Raw genomic sequence first — 16,124 nt, 5'->3', positions numbered from 1 at the left:
TGTGTGTGTGTGTGTGTGTGTGTGTGTGTGTGTGTGTGTGTGTGTGTGTGTGATCAACGTCTTTGTGGATAAAGCTTTTCACTCTGCAGCGCATGAATAAATGACACATCAGAAGCACTCTGCTGTGAGAATGTATTTATATCGTTCTTTCATGGCTGATTGTACTGAGCAAGATCGCTATTGGTTTTGAATGCTAGTCTTCCAGTTAGCGACTAAAAAGTCCCGGATGTCGTTTGAATTCCGAAGAAGGAATTGTCGGATTGAAGGTTAAAAGATGTCCTTTTTTTCTCCAATATAGTCAACTGTGCATCAAGGGTTTCCAAAACGCTGCCTTTTCGCCCCCGCAGCTGATTTTTTTCTACTGGCTCTCAGCATGTTGTTAAATAAAATGAATCGGTTCAGTAATAAGATTGGATATTATACATATTTACTTTGTCAGCTGTAACGGTCCCCTCCCTGTACGATCAGTGCCAGAGCTTGGTCCGCATTGCCGGCAGTAAGTCGAACACATTTCCAGTGAGGGTTGGACTCCGCCAAGGCTGTCCTTTGTCACCGATTCTGTTCATAACTTTTATGGACAGAATTCCTAGGCGCAGTCAAGGCGTTGAGGGGTTCCGGTTTGGTGACCGCAGGATTAGGTCTCTGCTTTTTGCAGATGATGTGGTCCTGATGGCTTCATCTGGCCGGGATCTTCAGCTCTCGCTGGATCGGTTCGCAGCCGAGTGTGAAGCGACCGGAATGAGAATCAGCACCTCCAAGTCCGAGTCCATGGTTCTCGCCCGGAAAAGGGTGGAATGCCATCTCCGGGTTGGGGAGGAGACCCTGCCCCAAGTGGAGGAGTTCAAGTACCAAGGAGTCTTGTTCACGAGTGGGGGAAGAGTGGATCGTGAGATCGACTGGCGGATCGGTGCGGCGTCTTCAGTAATGCGGACGTTGTACCGATCCGTTGTGGTGAAGAAGGAGCTGAGCCGGAAGGCAAAACTCTCAATTTACTGGTCGATCTACTTTCCCATCCTCACCTATGGTCATGAGCTTTGGGTCATGACCGAAAGGATAAGATCACGGGTACAAGCGGCCGAAATGAGTTTCCTCCGCCGTGTGGCGGGGCTCTCCCTTAGAGATAGGGTGAGAAGCTCTGCCATCCGGGAGGAACTCAAAGTAAAGCCGCTGCTCCTCCACATCGAGAGGAGCCAGATGAGGTGGTTCGGGCATCTGGTCAGGATGCCACCCGAACGCCTCCCTAGGGAGGTGTTTAGGGCACGTCCAACCGGTAGGAGGCCACGGGGAAGACCCAGGACACGTTGGGAAGACTATGTCTCCCGGCTGGCCTGGGAACGCCTCGGGATCCCCCGGGAAGAGCTAGACGTAGTGGCTGGGGAGAGGGAAGTCTGGGTTTCCCTGCTTAGGCTGTTGCCCCCGCGACCCGACCTCGGATAAGCGGAAGATGATGTAACAAAAATCTATAAGATGTTTGAGGTTACTATTGAGTACATAGATATTTGAAGTGACATGTTAAAATAGCACAGGTTTTGGACGCTATATCGGAGTGCTGTGCGATAAAGATAACAATTTATACCTCAACATGCTTTAAGTCCGTATAACAATTTCACTATGTGGTCTTTTTTCTCATTTACAAAATATGGTTTGGGGTACTGGTACTGGTTTTGGATTTTGTACATTTACAGTGAGTCGTTACATCTTCTGTATGGGGCGGCGTAGCTCGGTTGGTAGAGCGGCTGTGCCAGCAACTTGAGGGCTGCAGGTTCGATTCCGGCTTCCGTCATCCTAGTCACTGCCGTTGTGTCCTTGAGCAAGACACTTTACCCACCTGCTCCCAGTGCCACCCACACTGGTTTAAAAAAATGTAACTTAGATATTGGGTTTCACTATTTAAAGCGCTTTGAGTCACTAGAGAAAAGCGCTATATAAATATGATTCACTTCACTTCTTTTTGTCACTTCAAAATAATACAGAGGACATGACCTCGGTGTCCTTTTCCTTTTCCGAAGTGTTCCTGATCCCATGTGGTGATATCATGGCACCCACCTGTTCCCAATTAGCCTGTTCACCTGTGGGATGTTCCAAATAAGTGTTTGATGAGCATTCCTCAACTTTCTCAGTGCCAGCTTTTTCGAAACATGTTGCAGGCATCAAATTCAAAATGAGCTAATATTTGTATATTGTCTTTGCAGTCTCTTCAATTGAATATAGGTTGAAAAGGATTTGCAAATCATTGTATTTTGTTTTTATTTATGATTTACTAGGGGTGTTACGGTACACTGAATACAACTAAATACATGCATTTTTTTAAGTAAGACCTACATTTTTAGAGTATAAGTCCTATATTTTATATCACTTTTATTCTGAAGCTAACCAATAATAAATAAAATACTTCTTTGGCAACACTAAATTGGCCCTAGTGTGTGAATGTGAGTGTGAATGTAGCGACTTGTCCAGGGTGTATACCGCCTTCCGCCCAAATGCAGCTGAGATAGGCTCCGGCAACCCCCGCGACCCCAAAAGGGACAAGCGGTAGAAAACGGATGGATGGACTTCTTACCATTGATGTGACTTCTTGCACAGGTGCGGTTGAAAACGGATGGATGGATTAAAATGCATAAGAATGTTTTATGTTTAACGTTATTTTTAACACCGATTACCAGCGGAATTATTCATTACTAATCGTGTTAAGCAATGTCAGCTCAGATGTATCTGAGAGCCAGATGCAGTCATCAAAAGAGCCACATCTGGCTCTAGAGCCATAGGTTGCCTACCCCTGTTCCAGAAGGTCAATGGGCTTATAGTAATGTTAGTAGTAGTTGACTGGGAGGTGTTTATTATCATTTGGGGAGAGTACGCTGCCTTATGCTCACCTGCTAAACACCTATCTGCTCGACGCTGAAGCATTGACTACATGCGGTCTGAATACGCACTGCTGATTGGCTGTTACCACTATATATGTAACCAATCAGATTGTTGTGTGGGTGGGATAATGCTGGGTGCTGAGACAAAGGCAGAAGAAGCAAAGCAGGGAACACTATAATAATTCTGCCCACGTTAATCAACATTAAACTGCCTCAACTTGTTGCTCAGATTAAATAAAATGGCAAAACTGTTCTTTAACATATAAAAAGTGCAACATTAAACAGTTTCAAGTCAACTCATCATGCTTAATTTATCACAGCATTTGGGAAGCCTGTAGTTGATTTTGATGTTATATTTTTGTCAATATGTGATAGCACGGACCCTATCATTCAAAGCTTTTCTGTCCGTAAAACACACACACACACACACACACACACACACACACACGCACACACACACACACACGCACACACACACACACACACACACACACACACACACACACACACCGCAAAATGAGCTAACGTTACGCTAAAAGCTAATTAGCCTTCACCTCAAGCCAGAACTGCGAGTGAACTGAGCTGCAGTTTAAGTTTCTAGAAGGTCAACGGGCTCATAGTAATGTTAGTAGTAGTTGACTGGGAGGTGTTTATTATCATTTGGGGAGAGTATGCTGCCTTATGCTCACCTGCTAAACACCTATCTGCTCGACGCTGAAGCATTGACTACATGCGCTCCGAAAACGCACTGCTTGTACCATGAATTGATTAACGTGGACCCCGACTTAAACAAGTTGAAAAACAAAAACTTATTCGGGTGTTACCATTTAGTGGTCAATTGTACGGAATATGTACTGAACTGTGCAATCTACTAATAAAAGTCTCAATCAATCAATCAAACAATGATTGGCTGTTACCGCTCTGAATACGCACTGCTGATTGGCTGTTACCGCTATGTATGTAACCAATCAGATGGTTGTGTGGGTGGGACAATGCTGGGTGCTGAGACAGAGGCAGAAGAAGCAAAGCAGCTTGTTAAGACTTTAGCTTAAAAACTCGTTCGGTACACCCCCCGTACCGAAACGGTTCGATACAAATAAACGTACCGTTACACCCCTACGATTTACACAATGTGCCAACTTCACTGGTTTGGGGGTTTGTTGAATATTAAGGAATTCATGAAATGTATATATTCTTTGTAAAAGTAACATAAACTAACTTGTGGTGTTCTTGTTTGAGCATGTTGCAAAGAGCCCATTTAAACGGTTTCATGTTTTACATTTTTTCCCCCTTATCCATCCATCCATCCATTTTCTACCGCTTATTCCCTTTCAGGGTCGCGGGGGGCGCTGGCGCCTATCTCAGCTACAATCGGGCGGAAGGCAGGGTACACCCTGGACAAGTCGCCACCTCATCGCAGGGCCAACACAGATAGACAGACAACATTCACACTCACATTCACACACTAGGGCCAATTTAGTGTTGCCAATCAACCTATCCCCAGGTGCATGTCTTTGGAAGTGGGAGGAAGCCGGAGTACCCGGAGGGAACCCACGCATTCACGGGGAGAACTTGCAAACTCCACACAGAAAGATCCCAAGCCTGGATTTGAACCCAGGACTGCAGGAACTTCGTATTGTGAGGCAGACGCACTAACCCCTCTGCCACCTTACTGTAGCAAATAAAACTAAAAGGTAGTACTGAACCAAAACTTTGCTGGACGGGTCCACGTCTAGTTTGTACCTTTTTTGCCTATACCTGCACCTTTTTTTTCAGTGTTACTCCCATCACAGAAGACCTAATGCCACCTGTACTGTGCATTCAAGATAAACTTTATACTTTAAACACATAGAATTTCTGCCTACATTTTGTAAAAAAAACCCAGCCTCGCTCCTTCTTAGCACCCGAGCTTTTAAAACAAGAACTTGAAAAATATCTGCTTTCATTACGGCCATGTCTGTGTCGGACTGCAGGGGTGAGAGCTGCAACTCGGATCGGTCCACTGGCTTATCTTCTCACTCCGCTGCGCTTTATGAGCCGTGCATGATGAGTGTACTGCCGCCTCCGCCACACCAGCTCTAAAACACAACAGCCTGGATGTGTAACCCGTATCTTTGCTGCATGGATCACTGTGGATATACCCTACTATACTCTCATATAACCTAGATTTATAGCACCATGTAGGACGGGGTGCCTAAATGCTATCTAGTGAGGGCCGCAGACAGAAATAATAAAAGATGCGGGGGACATTTTTTATACATTTTGTATAAATCCAATATGGGTCAATATATAGCTTAGCTTTATAGCTGACAAATTGGTCTGATGTCAAATAATATTAATAATGAATTTATTCATACAATATGCAGAGGGGCCAATAAAAGACAAGCTTTTGTGCTCTAAGGCAGTGGTTCTCAAATGGGGGTACGCGTACCCCTGGGGGTACTTGAAGGTATGCCAAGGGGTACGTGAGATTTTTTTTTAAATATTCTAAAAATAGCAAAAATTAAAAAAAATCCTTTATATATATTAGGGCTGTGAATCTTTGGGTGTCCCACGATTCGTTTCAATATTTTTTTTTAGACCAGTTGATCTGCCGTTTCTTTTCTTTTTCTCCTATGTCCCACTCTCCCTTGTGGAAGGGGTCCGGTCCGATCCGGTGGCCATGTACTGCCTGCCTGTGTGTCAGCTGGGGACATTTCTGCGCTGCTGATCAGCCTCCGCTTGGGATGGTTTCCTGCTGGCTCCGCTGTGAACGGGACTCTCGCTGCTGTGTTGGATCCACTTTGGACTGGACTCTCGCGGCTGTGTTGGATCCATTGTGGATTGAACTTTCACAGTATCATGTTAGACCCGCTCGACATCCATTGCTTTCCTCCTCTCCAAGGTTCTCATAGTCATCATTGTCACCGACGTCCCACTGGGTGTGAGTTTTCCTTGCCCTTATGTGGGCCTACCAAGGATGTCGTAGTGGTTTGTGTTGTGGTTTGTGCAGCCCTTTGAGACACTAGTGATTTAGGGCTATATAAGTAAACATTGATTGATTGATTGATTGAATATCGATTCTTGGGGTCGTGATTCCATTATAAATCGATTTTTTCGATTCAACGCTGTTCTCGATTAAAAAACGATTCTGTATTCATTCAATACATAGGACTTCAGCAGGATCTACCCCAGTCTGCTGACATGCTAGCAGAGTAGTAGATTTTTTTTTTTTAAGTTTTTGTAATTGTAAAGGACAATGTTTTATCGACTGATTGCAATAATGTAAATTTGTTTTAACCATTAAACAAACCAAAAATATGACTTATTTTATCTTTGTGAAAAACATTGGACACAGTGTGTTGTCAAGCTTATGAGATGCGATGCAAGTGTAAGCCACTGTGACACTTTTTTTTTATTTTTATAAATGTCTAATGATAATGTCAATGAGGGATTTTTAATCACTGCTATGCTGAAATTATAATAAATATTGATACTGTTGTTGATAATATTCAATTTTGTTTCACTACTTTTGGTTTGTTCTGTGTCGTGTTTGTGTCTCCTCTCAATTGCTCTGTTTATTGCAGTTCTGAGTGTTGCTGGGTCAGGTTTGGTTTTGGAATTGGATTGCATTGTTATGGTATTGTTGTGTATTGTTTTGTTGGATTGATAAAAAAATAAAAACTATATATATATATGTATTTTTTAAATCGATTAAAAAAAATGAGAATCGATTCTGAATCGCACAACGTGAGAATCGCGATTCGTATTCGAATCGATTTTTTCCCACACCCCTAATAAATATATTTATTGAATAATACTTCAACAAAATATGGATGTAAGTTAATAAACTGTGAAAAGAAATGCAACAATGCAATCTCCCGTCCAAAGGCAAAACCCAGTAACTCAATTTTGGTCAAAACTGAGCTGATGATAATTTTGGAGTTCCTAGGTGATATGCTTTACATTAGTGTATGCGATATTGTAATTTGTTCCGTAAGTAAGCTGTTACGCGCATGGCAGGACCTAGCAACTACCACATAACCGCGTAGATACAACAGAAAAACCTAGTATCTCAAGGGACCAATCGGAGCTTCTCTGTCAGTCGCCCTATTGTCTTTAATGAGACATTTGCACGACTGGGAGCCGACGGTCAACCTGATTATGTGATATTATGGCACGAGGGGATATTTGGAAGATTGGCCCAGGACGTTGCAAGCACCTTCATTAAATGTATTGTTCTAGATTCTTCCCCTTGCATACTCTTTTGGGCAGATAACTGTGGAGGTCAAAATAAAAACTGGACGCTGTACACGGCTCTTGCCCAATGTGCAAACGCAGAATGGGGCCCACCCGAGATTGTGATAAAATATCTGGAGAAAGGGGACACGTTCATGAGAGCAGATTCAATCGGCAAGAAAATGAAAGCTCAAGAAAACATCTATACGTTTGATGACTTTGTAGATCTTTGTAAGACGGCATCAAGATGGATTGGTTTTCCTTTGTTTTCTCAAAATCAGCTTGAAGTGAGTTACTAGGTTTTGCCTTTGGACGGGAGCAATATTCAGTGTTGACAGGTAGATTTTTTGTGGACATGTTCCATAAATATTGATGTTTTAAAATGGCTTTTTTTTGTGTGACGAAATGCTTAGAGCCCTGCGATGAGGTAGCGACTTGTCCAGAGTGTAACCCGCCTTCCGCCCGATTGTAGCTGAGGTAAGCACCAGTGCCCCCCGCGACCCCAAAGGGAATAAGCGGTAGTAAATGGATGGATGGATGAAAATGCTTAGAATTAAGTTCATGAATCCAGATGGATCTCTATTACAATCCCTAAAGAGGGCACTTTAAGTTGATGATTACTTCTATGTGTAGAAACCTTTATTTATATTTGAATCACTTGTTTATTTTTCAACACGTTTTTAATTATTTTTATATATTTTTTTTCCAAATAGCTCAAGAAAGACCACTACAAATCAGCAATATTTTCGCACTGTTGTACAATTTAATAAATCATAAACTGATGACATAGTGCTGTATTTTACTTCTTTATCTCTTTTTTTTTTTTTCAAACAAAAGTGCTTTGCTCTGATTAGGGGGTACTTGAATTAAAAAAAATGTTCACAGGGGGTACATCACTGAAAAAAGGTTGAGAAGCACTGCTCTAAGTTGTCTCTGGCTGCGCTTGAGACACTTCTGATGTGTGGAAATGTGGAGAAAAGGCACAGGGCAAAGCTCTTCATCAATACATTAAGTTGGACTACAGTTGTTCCAAATGTCTCATTATGAGCATTTAAGCCGATTAGTTTGTTCGATTAATTGAGTAATCGGATAAAACAGCATCAATGCGTATTTTACTAATAGAAATATACAACACATTTTCTGCTTGCAGTAACCTTCATTCTTTTTTCCTAATAATAGCACAAAATCAAAATTGCACCTTTGTTACATCACCTTTTCTTTTAACAACACTCATTAAACGTTTGGGAACTGAGGAAACTAATTGTTGAAGTTTTGAAAGTGGAATTCTTTCCCATTCTTGTTTTATGTAGAGCTTCAGTCGTTCAGTCTTGTTGTCGTATTTTGCGCTTCATAATGCGCCACACATTTTCGAAGGGAGACAGGTCTGGACTGCAGGCGGGCCAGGAAAGTACCCGCACTCTTTTTTTTACGAAACCACGCTGTTGTAACACGTGCTGAATGTGGCTTGGCATTGTCTTGCGGAAATAAGCAGGGGCGTCCATGAAAAAGACGGCACTTAGATGGCAGCATATGTTATTTCAAAAACTGTATGTACCTTTCAGCATTAATGGTGCATTCACAGATGTGTAAGTTACCCATGCCTTGGGCACTGATGCACCCCCATACCATCACAGATGCTGGCTTTTGAACTTTGCGTCGATAACAGTTTGGATGGTTCGCTTCCGCTTTGGTCCGGATGACACCATGTCGAATATTTCCAAAAACAATTTGAAATGTGTACTCCTCAGACCACAGAACACTTTTCCACTTTGCATCAGTCCGTCTTAGATGATCTCGGGCCCAGAGAAGCCGGCGGCGTTTCTGGATGTTGTTGATAAATGGCTTTCGCTTTGCATAGTAGAGCTCTAACTTGCACTTACAGATGTAGCGACCAACTATATTTAGTGACAGTGGTTTTATGAAGTGTTCCTGAGCCCATGTGGTGATATCCTTTAGAGATTGATGTCGGTTTATGATACAGTGCCGTCTGAGTTATCGAAGGTCACGGTCATTCAATGTTGGTTTCCGGCCATGCCGCTTACGTGGAGTGATTTCTCCAAAATCTCTGAACCTTTTGATTATATTATGGACCGTAGATGTTGAAATCCCTAAATTTCTTGCAATTACACTTTGAGAAACGTTCTTCTTAAACTTTTTGTTTATTTGCTCACGCAGTTGTGGACAAAGGGGTGTACCTTCGCCCCATCCTTTCTTGTGAAAGACTGAGCATTTTTTGGGAAGCTGTTTTTATACCCAATCATGGCACCCACCTGTTCCCAATTAGCCTGCACACCTGTGGGATGTTCCAAATAAGTGTTTGATAAGTATTCCTCAACTTTATCAGTATTTATTGCCACATTTCCCAACTTCTTTGTCACGTGTGGCTGGCATGAAATTCTAAAGTTAATGATTATTTGCAAAAATAAAAAAATATTTGTCAAATGTGTTGTCTTTGTAGCATATAAATTATTTTTTTTCAATCATTTTGGAACTTGCAAGCGTACTTCTTCTTCTTGCTCGTTGTCGCCATGTCTCTTCTTCGTTGTTCTGCTTTTTCCCTGTTATGTTTTTGGACATTACTACTTGCCGTAGTTTTGAAGCAATGCATTATGGGAATCCGGATGATTTGTGTCAGTGAATGAACGTGCCAGCTGGAATAAACACATGCTGAGAAATAGCTCCGTGCCTGCCTACTTTATGGGTTATAGATAAACCTATGGATAACGGAGACATATATAATAGTCTCCTTTTCAGGTGAGAGGGGACGCTAAAGGCAGTGCCTTTAAGGCAGAGTTTTTCAAACGCTGTGCCGTGGGATACAGGCTGGTGTGCCGTGGGAGATGATCTAATTCCACCTATTTGGGTTAAAAATATTTCTTTGCAAACCAGTAATTATAGTCTGCAAATGATGTGTTGTTGTTGAGTGTCGCTGCTGTCTAGAGCTCCGCAGAGTAACCGTGTAATACTCTTCCATATCAGTAGGTGGCAGCAGGTTGTGAATGGCATTGTAGATGTCGGAAACAGTGGGAGGCAGCGTGAAGGTAAAAAGGTGTCTAATGTTTAAACCAAAAAAAAACAAGAGGTGAGTGCCACTAAAAAAAGGCATTGAAGCTTAGGGAAGGCTATGCAGGACGAAACTAAAACCTAACTGGCTACAAAGTATACAAAAACAGAATGCTGGACGACAGCAAAGACTTACTGTGGAGCAAAGACGGCGTCCAAAAAGTACATCTGAACATGACATGACAATCAACAATGTCCTCACAAAGAAGGACAAAAACAACTGGAATATTCTTGATTGCTAAAACAAAGTGAATGCGGGAAATATCGCTCAAAGGAAGACATGAAACTGCTACAGGAAAATACCAAAAAAAGAGAAAAAGCCACAAAAATAGGAGCACAAGACAAGAAGTAAAACACTACACACAGGAAAACAGCAAAAAATACAAAATAAGTTAGGGTGTGATGTGACAGGTGGTGACAGTACACCTACTTTGAGACAAGAGCTATAGTGATGCATGGTTAGTTATAGTTTAAAGTCATATCCAACAATTGCGACAACGACTTTCTACTGTCAACTGAGTTTTGTTTATTAATGATTTCTGCTGGTGGTGTGCCTTTGGCCTAAGTAGCCGAGCGAGTCAGTCAAGCATGGATAGCGGGCGTCGATGGTCGAAAGTGTGGTTTTATTTTTCTAAAAATAAAAGAAATATCGGCGAAATGTAACACGTGCGACAGGACTGTTTCGTGCTTAGGAGGGTGCACGTCGAACATGATGAAGCACCGCCGAGTTCATGGAGTACAAATAAATGCGTCTGCAAATGATGTGTTGTTGTTGAGTGTCGGTGCTGTCTAGAGCTCGGCAGAGTAACCGTGTAATACTCTTCCATATCAGTAGGTGGCAGCCGGTAGCTATTTGCTTTGTAGATGTCGGAAACAGTGAGAGGCAGTGTGAAGGTACAAAGGTATCTAATGCTTAAGCCAAAAATAAACAAAAGATGAGTGCCCCTAAGAAACGGCATTGGAGATTAGGGAAGACTATGCAGAACGAAACCAAAACGGAACTGGCTACAAAGTAAACAAAAACAGAACGCTGGACGACAGCAAAGACTTACTGTGGAGCAAAGACGGCGTCCACAAAGTACATCCGAAAATGACATGACAATCAACAATGTCCCCACAAAGACGGACAAAAACAACTGAAATATTCTTGATTGCTAAAACAAAGTAGATGCGGGAAATATCGCTCAAAGGAAGACATGAAACTGCTACAGGAAAATACCAAAAAAAGAGAAAAAGCCACAAAAATAGGAGCACAAGACAAGAAGTAAAACACTACACACAGGAAAACAGCAAAAAATACAAAATAAGTTAGGGTGTGATGTGACAGGTGGTGACAGTACACCTACTTTGAGACAAGAGCTATAGTGATGCATGGTTAGTTATGCTTTAAAGTCATATCCAACAATCGCCACAACCACTTTTTTACTGTCTACTGAGTTTCGTTCTTTTAAATTATTTCTGCTGGTGGTGTGCCTCCGCATTTTTTCAACGCAAAAAATGTGCCTCGGCTCAGAAAAGGTTGAAAAACACTGCTTTAAGGCACGCCCCCAATATTGTAATCCGGGTGGAAATCGAGAGAAATTCGGGAGAACGGTTGCAGAGGGGTTAGTGCGTCTGCCTCACAATACGAAGTTCCCGCAGTCCTGGGTTCAAATCCAGGCTCGGGATCTTTCTGTGTGGAGTTTGCATGTTCTCCCCGTGAATGCGTGGGTTCCCTCCGGGTACTCCGGCTTCCTCCCACTTCCAAAGACATGCACCTGGGGATAGGTTGATTGGCAACACTAAATTGGCCCTAGTGTGTGAATGTGAGTGTGAATGTTGTCTGTCTATCTGTGTTGGCCCTGCGATGAGGTGGCGACTTGTCCAGGGTGTACCCCGCCTTCCGCCCGATTGTAGCTGAGATAGGCGCCAGCGCCCCCCGCGACCCCAAAAGGGAATAAGCGGTAGAAAATGGATGGATGGATGGAAAACTGCGTTCCCCCCTCTGCAATGTCCTGTTGTAGTTCCTCAGCTGTTACCCGGGGACTTTTCACCACTGTACGCTTCAAATAGCGGACAGCAGTTGCACACAGCACCCTCTTTCTACCATGCCCAGGTAGTGTTTCCACTGTGCCCTTAGCTTTAAACTTGCGAATTATGCTCCCGACTGTGTCTCTTGGAATGTGTAATGTCTTTGCTATTTTTTTTATATCCATATCCTTTCTTATGAAGAGAAATTACCTCCTCTCTTGACTTCTTTGACCACTCCCTGGACTTCACCATGTTGCAAATACACCATTGACCTTCTACAAGAAGCTGAGCGTCACAGTCTTTTTCAATCAGTTTAATTGTGGCTCGTTATGGTTCTAATCACATCTACAGGTGTTTTCAACACCTGATTGAAAAGACCTTATTCAAATTCTGTTCTTAAGAGTTATGATCTTCAAGGGGTTGAACAATTTTGTCAATGAGATATTAAAAGAAATGACACTGTTTGGTATGTTACAAAATATAATGTTGTAATTCAAGTTGCATTCGTTTATTTAATAAGCGGAAAAAAATGGATGGATGGATGGACGGTTGCCCCGGGAGATTTTTGGGAGGGGCACGGAAAATGGGAAGGGGTTGGCAAGTATGGTTGCCATCAATCCCACGTGAGTGCTCCGCATAGTCCGTTGGTGCTCGGGCCCCAAAACACCCATGGGACCCGGCGCCTATGTCTAGAATGCCATCCATTCATCCATTTTCTACCACTTTTCCCCTTTTGGGGTGGCGGGGGGCGCTTGTGCCTATCTCAGCAACAATCGGGCGGAAGGCGGCGTACACCCTGGACAAGTCATGACTGGAATGACACCCAGGTAACATTTTGTATTATTATTTTTTTTTAATGGGTTGTACTTGTATAGTGCTTTTCTACCTTCAGTGTACTCAAAGCGCTTTGACACTACTTCCACATTTACCCATTCACACACTCATTCACACACTGATGGAGGGAGCTGCCATGCAAGGCGCTAACCAGCACCCATCAGGAGCAAGGGTGAAGTGTCTTGCTTAAGGACACAACGGACGTGACGAGATTGGTACTAGTTGGGGATTAAACCAAGGACCATCGGGTTGCGAATGGCCACTCTGACACTGCGCCAAGCATGTGTATTAATGCTACTGTATTTTCTCCTAGAAGAAATACATAAATAAATTAGTTTTCTTAGATTCAGGATGTGGTCTTACAGTATATTGGTATGGTGATATTTGATCTTAGGTTCAAATCGAATTTAAACATTTATATTACGGAATTTTTCTCCAGCGAAAAATGCAGAAAAATAGGGTTTGTCTCTTATTTAGATTTGTCTTATATTGGTCTGGTAATATTTTTATTTTATGTTAAAATGCAAGGATAAACAAGTGGCGCAGTGGGAGAGTGGGCGTGCGCAATCCGAGCGTCCCTGGTTCAAATCCCACCTAGTACCAACCTCGTCACGTCCGTTGTGTCCTGAGCAAGACACTTCACCCTTGCTCCTGATGGGTGCTGGTTGGCGCCTTGCATGGCAGCTCCCTCCATCAGTGTGTGAATGTGTGTGTGAATGGGTAAATGTGGAAGTAGTGTCAAAGCGCTTTGAGTACTTTGAAGGTAGAAAAGCGCTATACAAGTACAACCCATTTATTATTTCCTTATTAACAGTTCATATTTGGAAAGGAGGACTGCGACCCCGAAAGGGGACAAGCGGTAGAAAATGGATGGATGAATGGACATTTTATATTTGTTTACAAAACACATTGATGTCGTTTTCTTAATATTTTAATGTAAGACCAGAGTCATGTCGTCGCTTAGAAGTTTTAATACTACACGCTTCCTATAAGCACCAAACTTTAGCGTTTAACAGCTTGAAGCTAAGAAAAAAAAAAGGGAAATAAATCACCGCAGAGTTCCTCACTTGCTTGCATTTGTCACTTCAAGGCAGCTGAGATAAAGAAAAAGTTTTGTCTCTGCTGCCCCCAAGCGGCCGAAAAACCAGTACACCACCACCCCCCCCCCCCACCTTCACCCCCCCTCCTCCTCCTCCTCCTCCATCTTCCATCTGAAGAAGAAAAGCTGTGTGTTGTTTCCTCAGAGAGAATGACAAAGAATGTTCTCAAGAGATGACACAGATGGAGCCTCACCAAGATGCTGATGACACAGGAGGAGGAATAGGAGAACAATGCAGCGACTCTTTCTCATCTTTTTTTGTCTTCATCCGCTCAACTTTTCTTCTTCTTCTTCTTCTTCTTCTTGATGAAGAAGCATTTATGCATCAGTTGAATCACTGAAGTCCCATCTTAAAACTAAAGTTAAAGTTAAAGTACCAACGATTGTCCCACACATACTAGATGTGGCGAAATTATCCTCTGCATTTGACCCATCACCCTTGATCACCCCCTGGGAGGTGAGGGGAGCAGTGAGCACCAGCGATGGCCACGCCCGGGTATAATTTTTGGTCATTTAACCCCCCAATTCCAACCCTTGATGCTGAGTGCCAAGCAGGGAAGTAATGGGTCCTGTTTTTTATAGTCTTTGGTATGACTCAGTCAGGGTTTGAACTCACAACCTATCAATCTCGGGGCAGACACTCTAACCACTAGGCCACTGATTCGATTTATCCATCCATCAATCCATCCATTTTTCTACCGCTTGTTCTCTTTGGGGTCACGGGGGGCGCTGGTGTCTATCTCAGCTACAATCGGGCGGAAGGCGGCGTACACCTTGGACAAGTCGCCACCTCATCGCAGGGCCATCACAAATCGACAGGCAACATTCATTAATTTATTTATACTAGATTTAAATAGACCCCCCCTTTAAGACCAGTTGATCTACCGTCTCTTTTCTGCTTTGCCTCCCCTTCTGCCTGGAGAGGTTCTTATTAGGTGACCACAGATGAGGCGCTAGCTGTTCAAAATCGGGACCACTCCTCTGTGCATCAGTCGGGGGCGTCTCTGCGCTGCTGACCTGTCTCCACTCAAGATGATCCCCTCCTGGCCCCACTAAGGACTGGACTCTACCACTATTAACTAGATCACATCTGCGGTCCACTCCAAGGTTTCTCATTGTCATCCCATTGGGTTGAGTTTTTTCTCGCCCTGATGTGGGATCGGAACCGAGGATGTCATTGTGGCTTGTGCCGCCCTTTGAGACACTCGTGATTTAGGACTATATAAACACACATTGATTGATTGATTGATTGATTGATTGATTGATTGATTGATTGATTGTAGATGACGTCATTTCAGCCATGCATCTTCACACATTCTTAGTGGAGATGAAGAAATCAATCAATGATGTCTGTTCTCCCACAGAGTTTGTTCATCCTGCAGCTTCCAACAAATATTCTGCAACTTTTTTTTTTTTTTTGGGTTGCTTTTGCAGGCGCTGCAATTTTGCTGCACGTCAACGCGCAAAAAAACACACACCTCAGCTACAACACGCACGCAGAAGTTGAGCACTTTGCTCTCAAATGGACGTCAAGGCAAGCAAAAGCAGACCCGGAGGGAGAAAAAAAACCCCAACCGAACTGACCCGAACCAGCTCCTTTGCTCTCCGCTGCGTCTCCCCGCGGGAGAAAAGTGCACCCAACAAACAAGCAGGAGAAGAAGAAAAGGGGCGGAAAAAGAAAACTCACCTTCAGAAAACGTCCCTCTTGAAAAAGAGACGAGCAGGACCGGAAACAAAATCCACAAGGTTCTTCTTAGCTCCGCATCCATCATGCAGCTGCAGCCCGGAGATCGGAGAGCAAACCTCCCGTCTTTCCTTCTTCTTCTCTCCTCCTTCTGCAAGTGCGCCGGAGGAGAGAGAGAGGGATGGGAAGACAGAGAGAGAGAGAGAGAGAAAGAGAGAGAGAGAGAGAGAGAGAGAGAGAGAGAGAGAGAGCAGAAGAAATCAGATGTTTTGCACTTAAAAAACGTTCTTTATTGATTAACAAGACTGTTATTTTGAAATAAAATAATTTTGTAAGAGATACTTTCTGTGCA

At 43.1% G+C, this 16,124-nt stretch overlaps 1 protein-coding gene across 3 annotated transcripts in view; it reads right to left on the bottom strand.

Moving 5' to 3' along the window:
• The window catches only part of LOC133568706 (contactin-associated protein-like 4), a 284,727-nt gene extending 268,813 nt beyond the window's left edge, over positions 1–15,914 (bottom strand). For all 3 annotated transcript variants that reach the window (XM_061920807.1, XM_061920808.1, XM_061920809.1), the window contains exon 1: positions 15,776–15,914. In XM_061920807.1, coding sequence (XP_061776791.1) covers positions 15,776–15,860 — 85 coding nt within the window. In that variant the 5' untranslated portion in view covers positions 15,861–15,914. The remainder of the gene's footprint in view (positions 1–15,775) is intronic.
• Positions 15,915–16,124: the final 210 nt, after the last annotated feature.

Source organism: Nerophis ophidion, linkage group LG14 (assembly GCF_033978795.1).
Source record: "Nerophis ophidion isolate RoL-2023_Sa linkage group LG14, RoL_Noph_v1.0, whole genome shotgun sequence".
In the NCBI taxonomy this organism is placed as follows: Eukaryota; Metazoa; Chordata; class Actinopteri; order Syngnathiformes; family Syngnathidae; genus Nerophis; species Nerophis ophidion.
The sequence above is the reverse complement of the archived record's forward strand: the minus strand, read 5'-3'. Positions and strand labels throughout refer to the sequence as shown.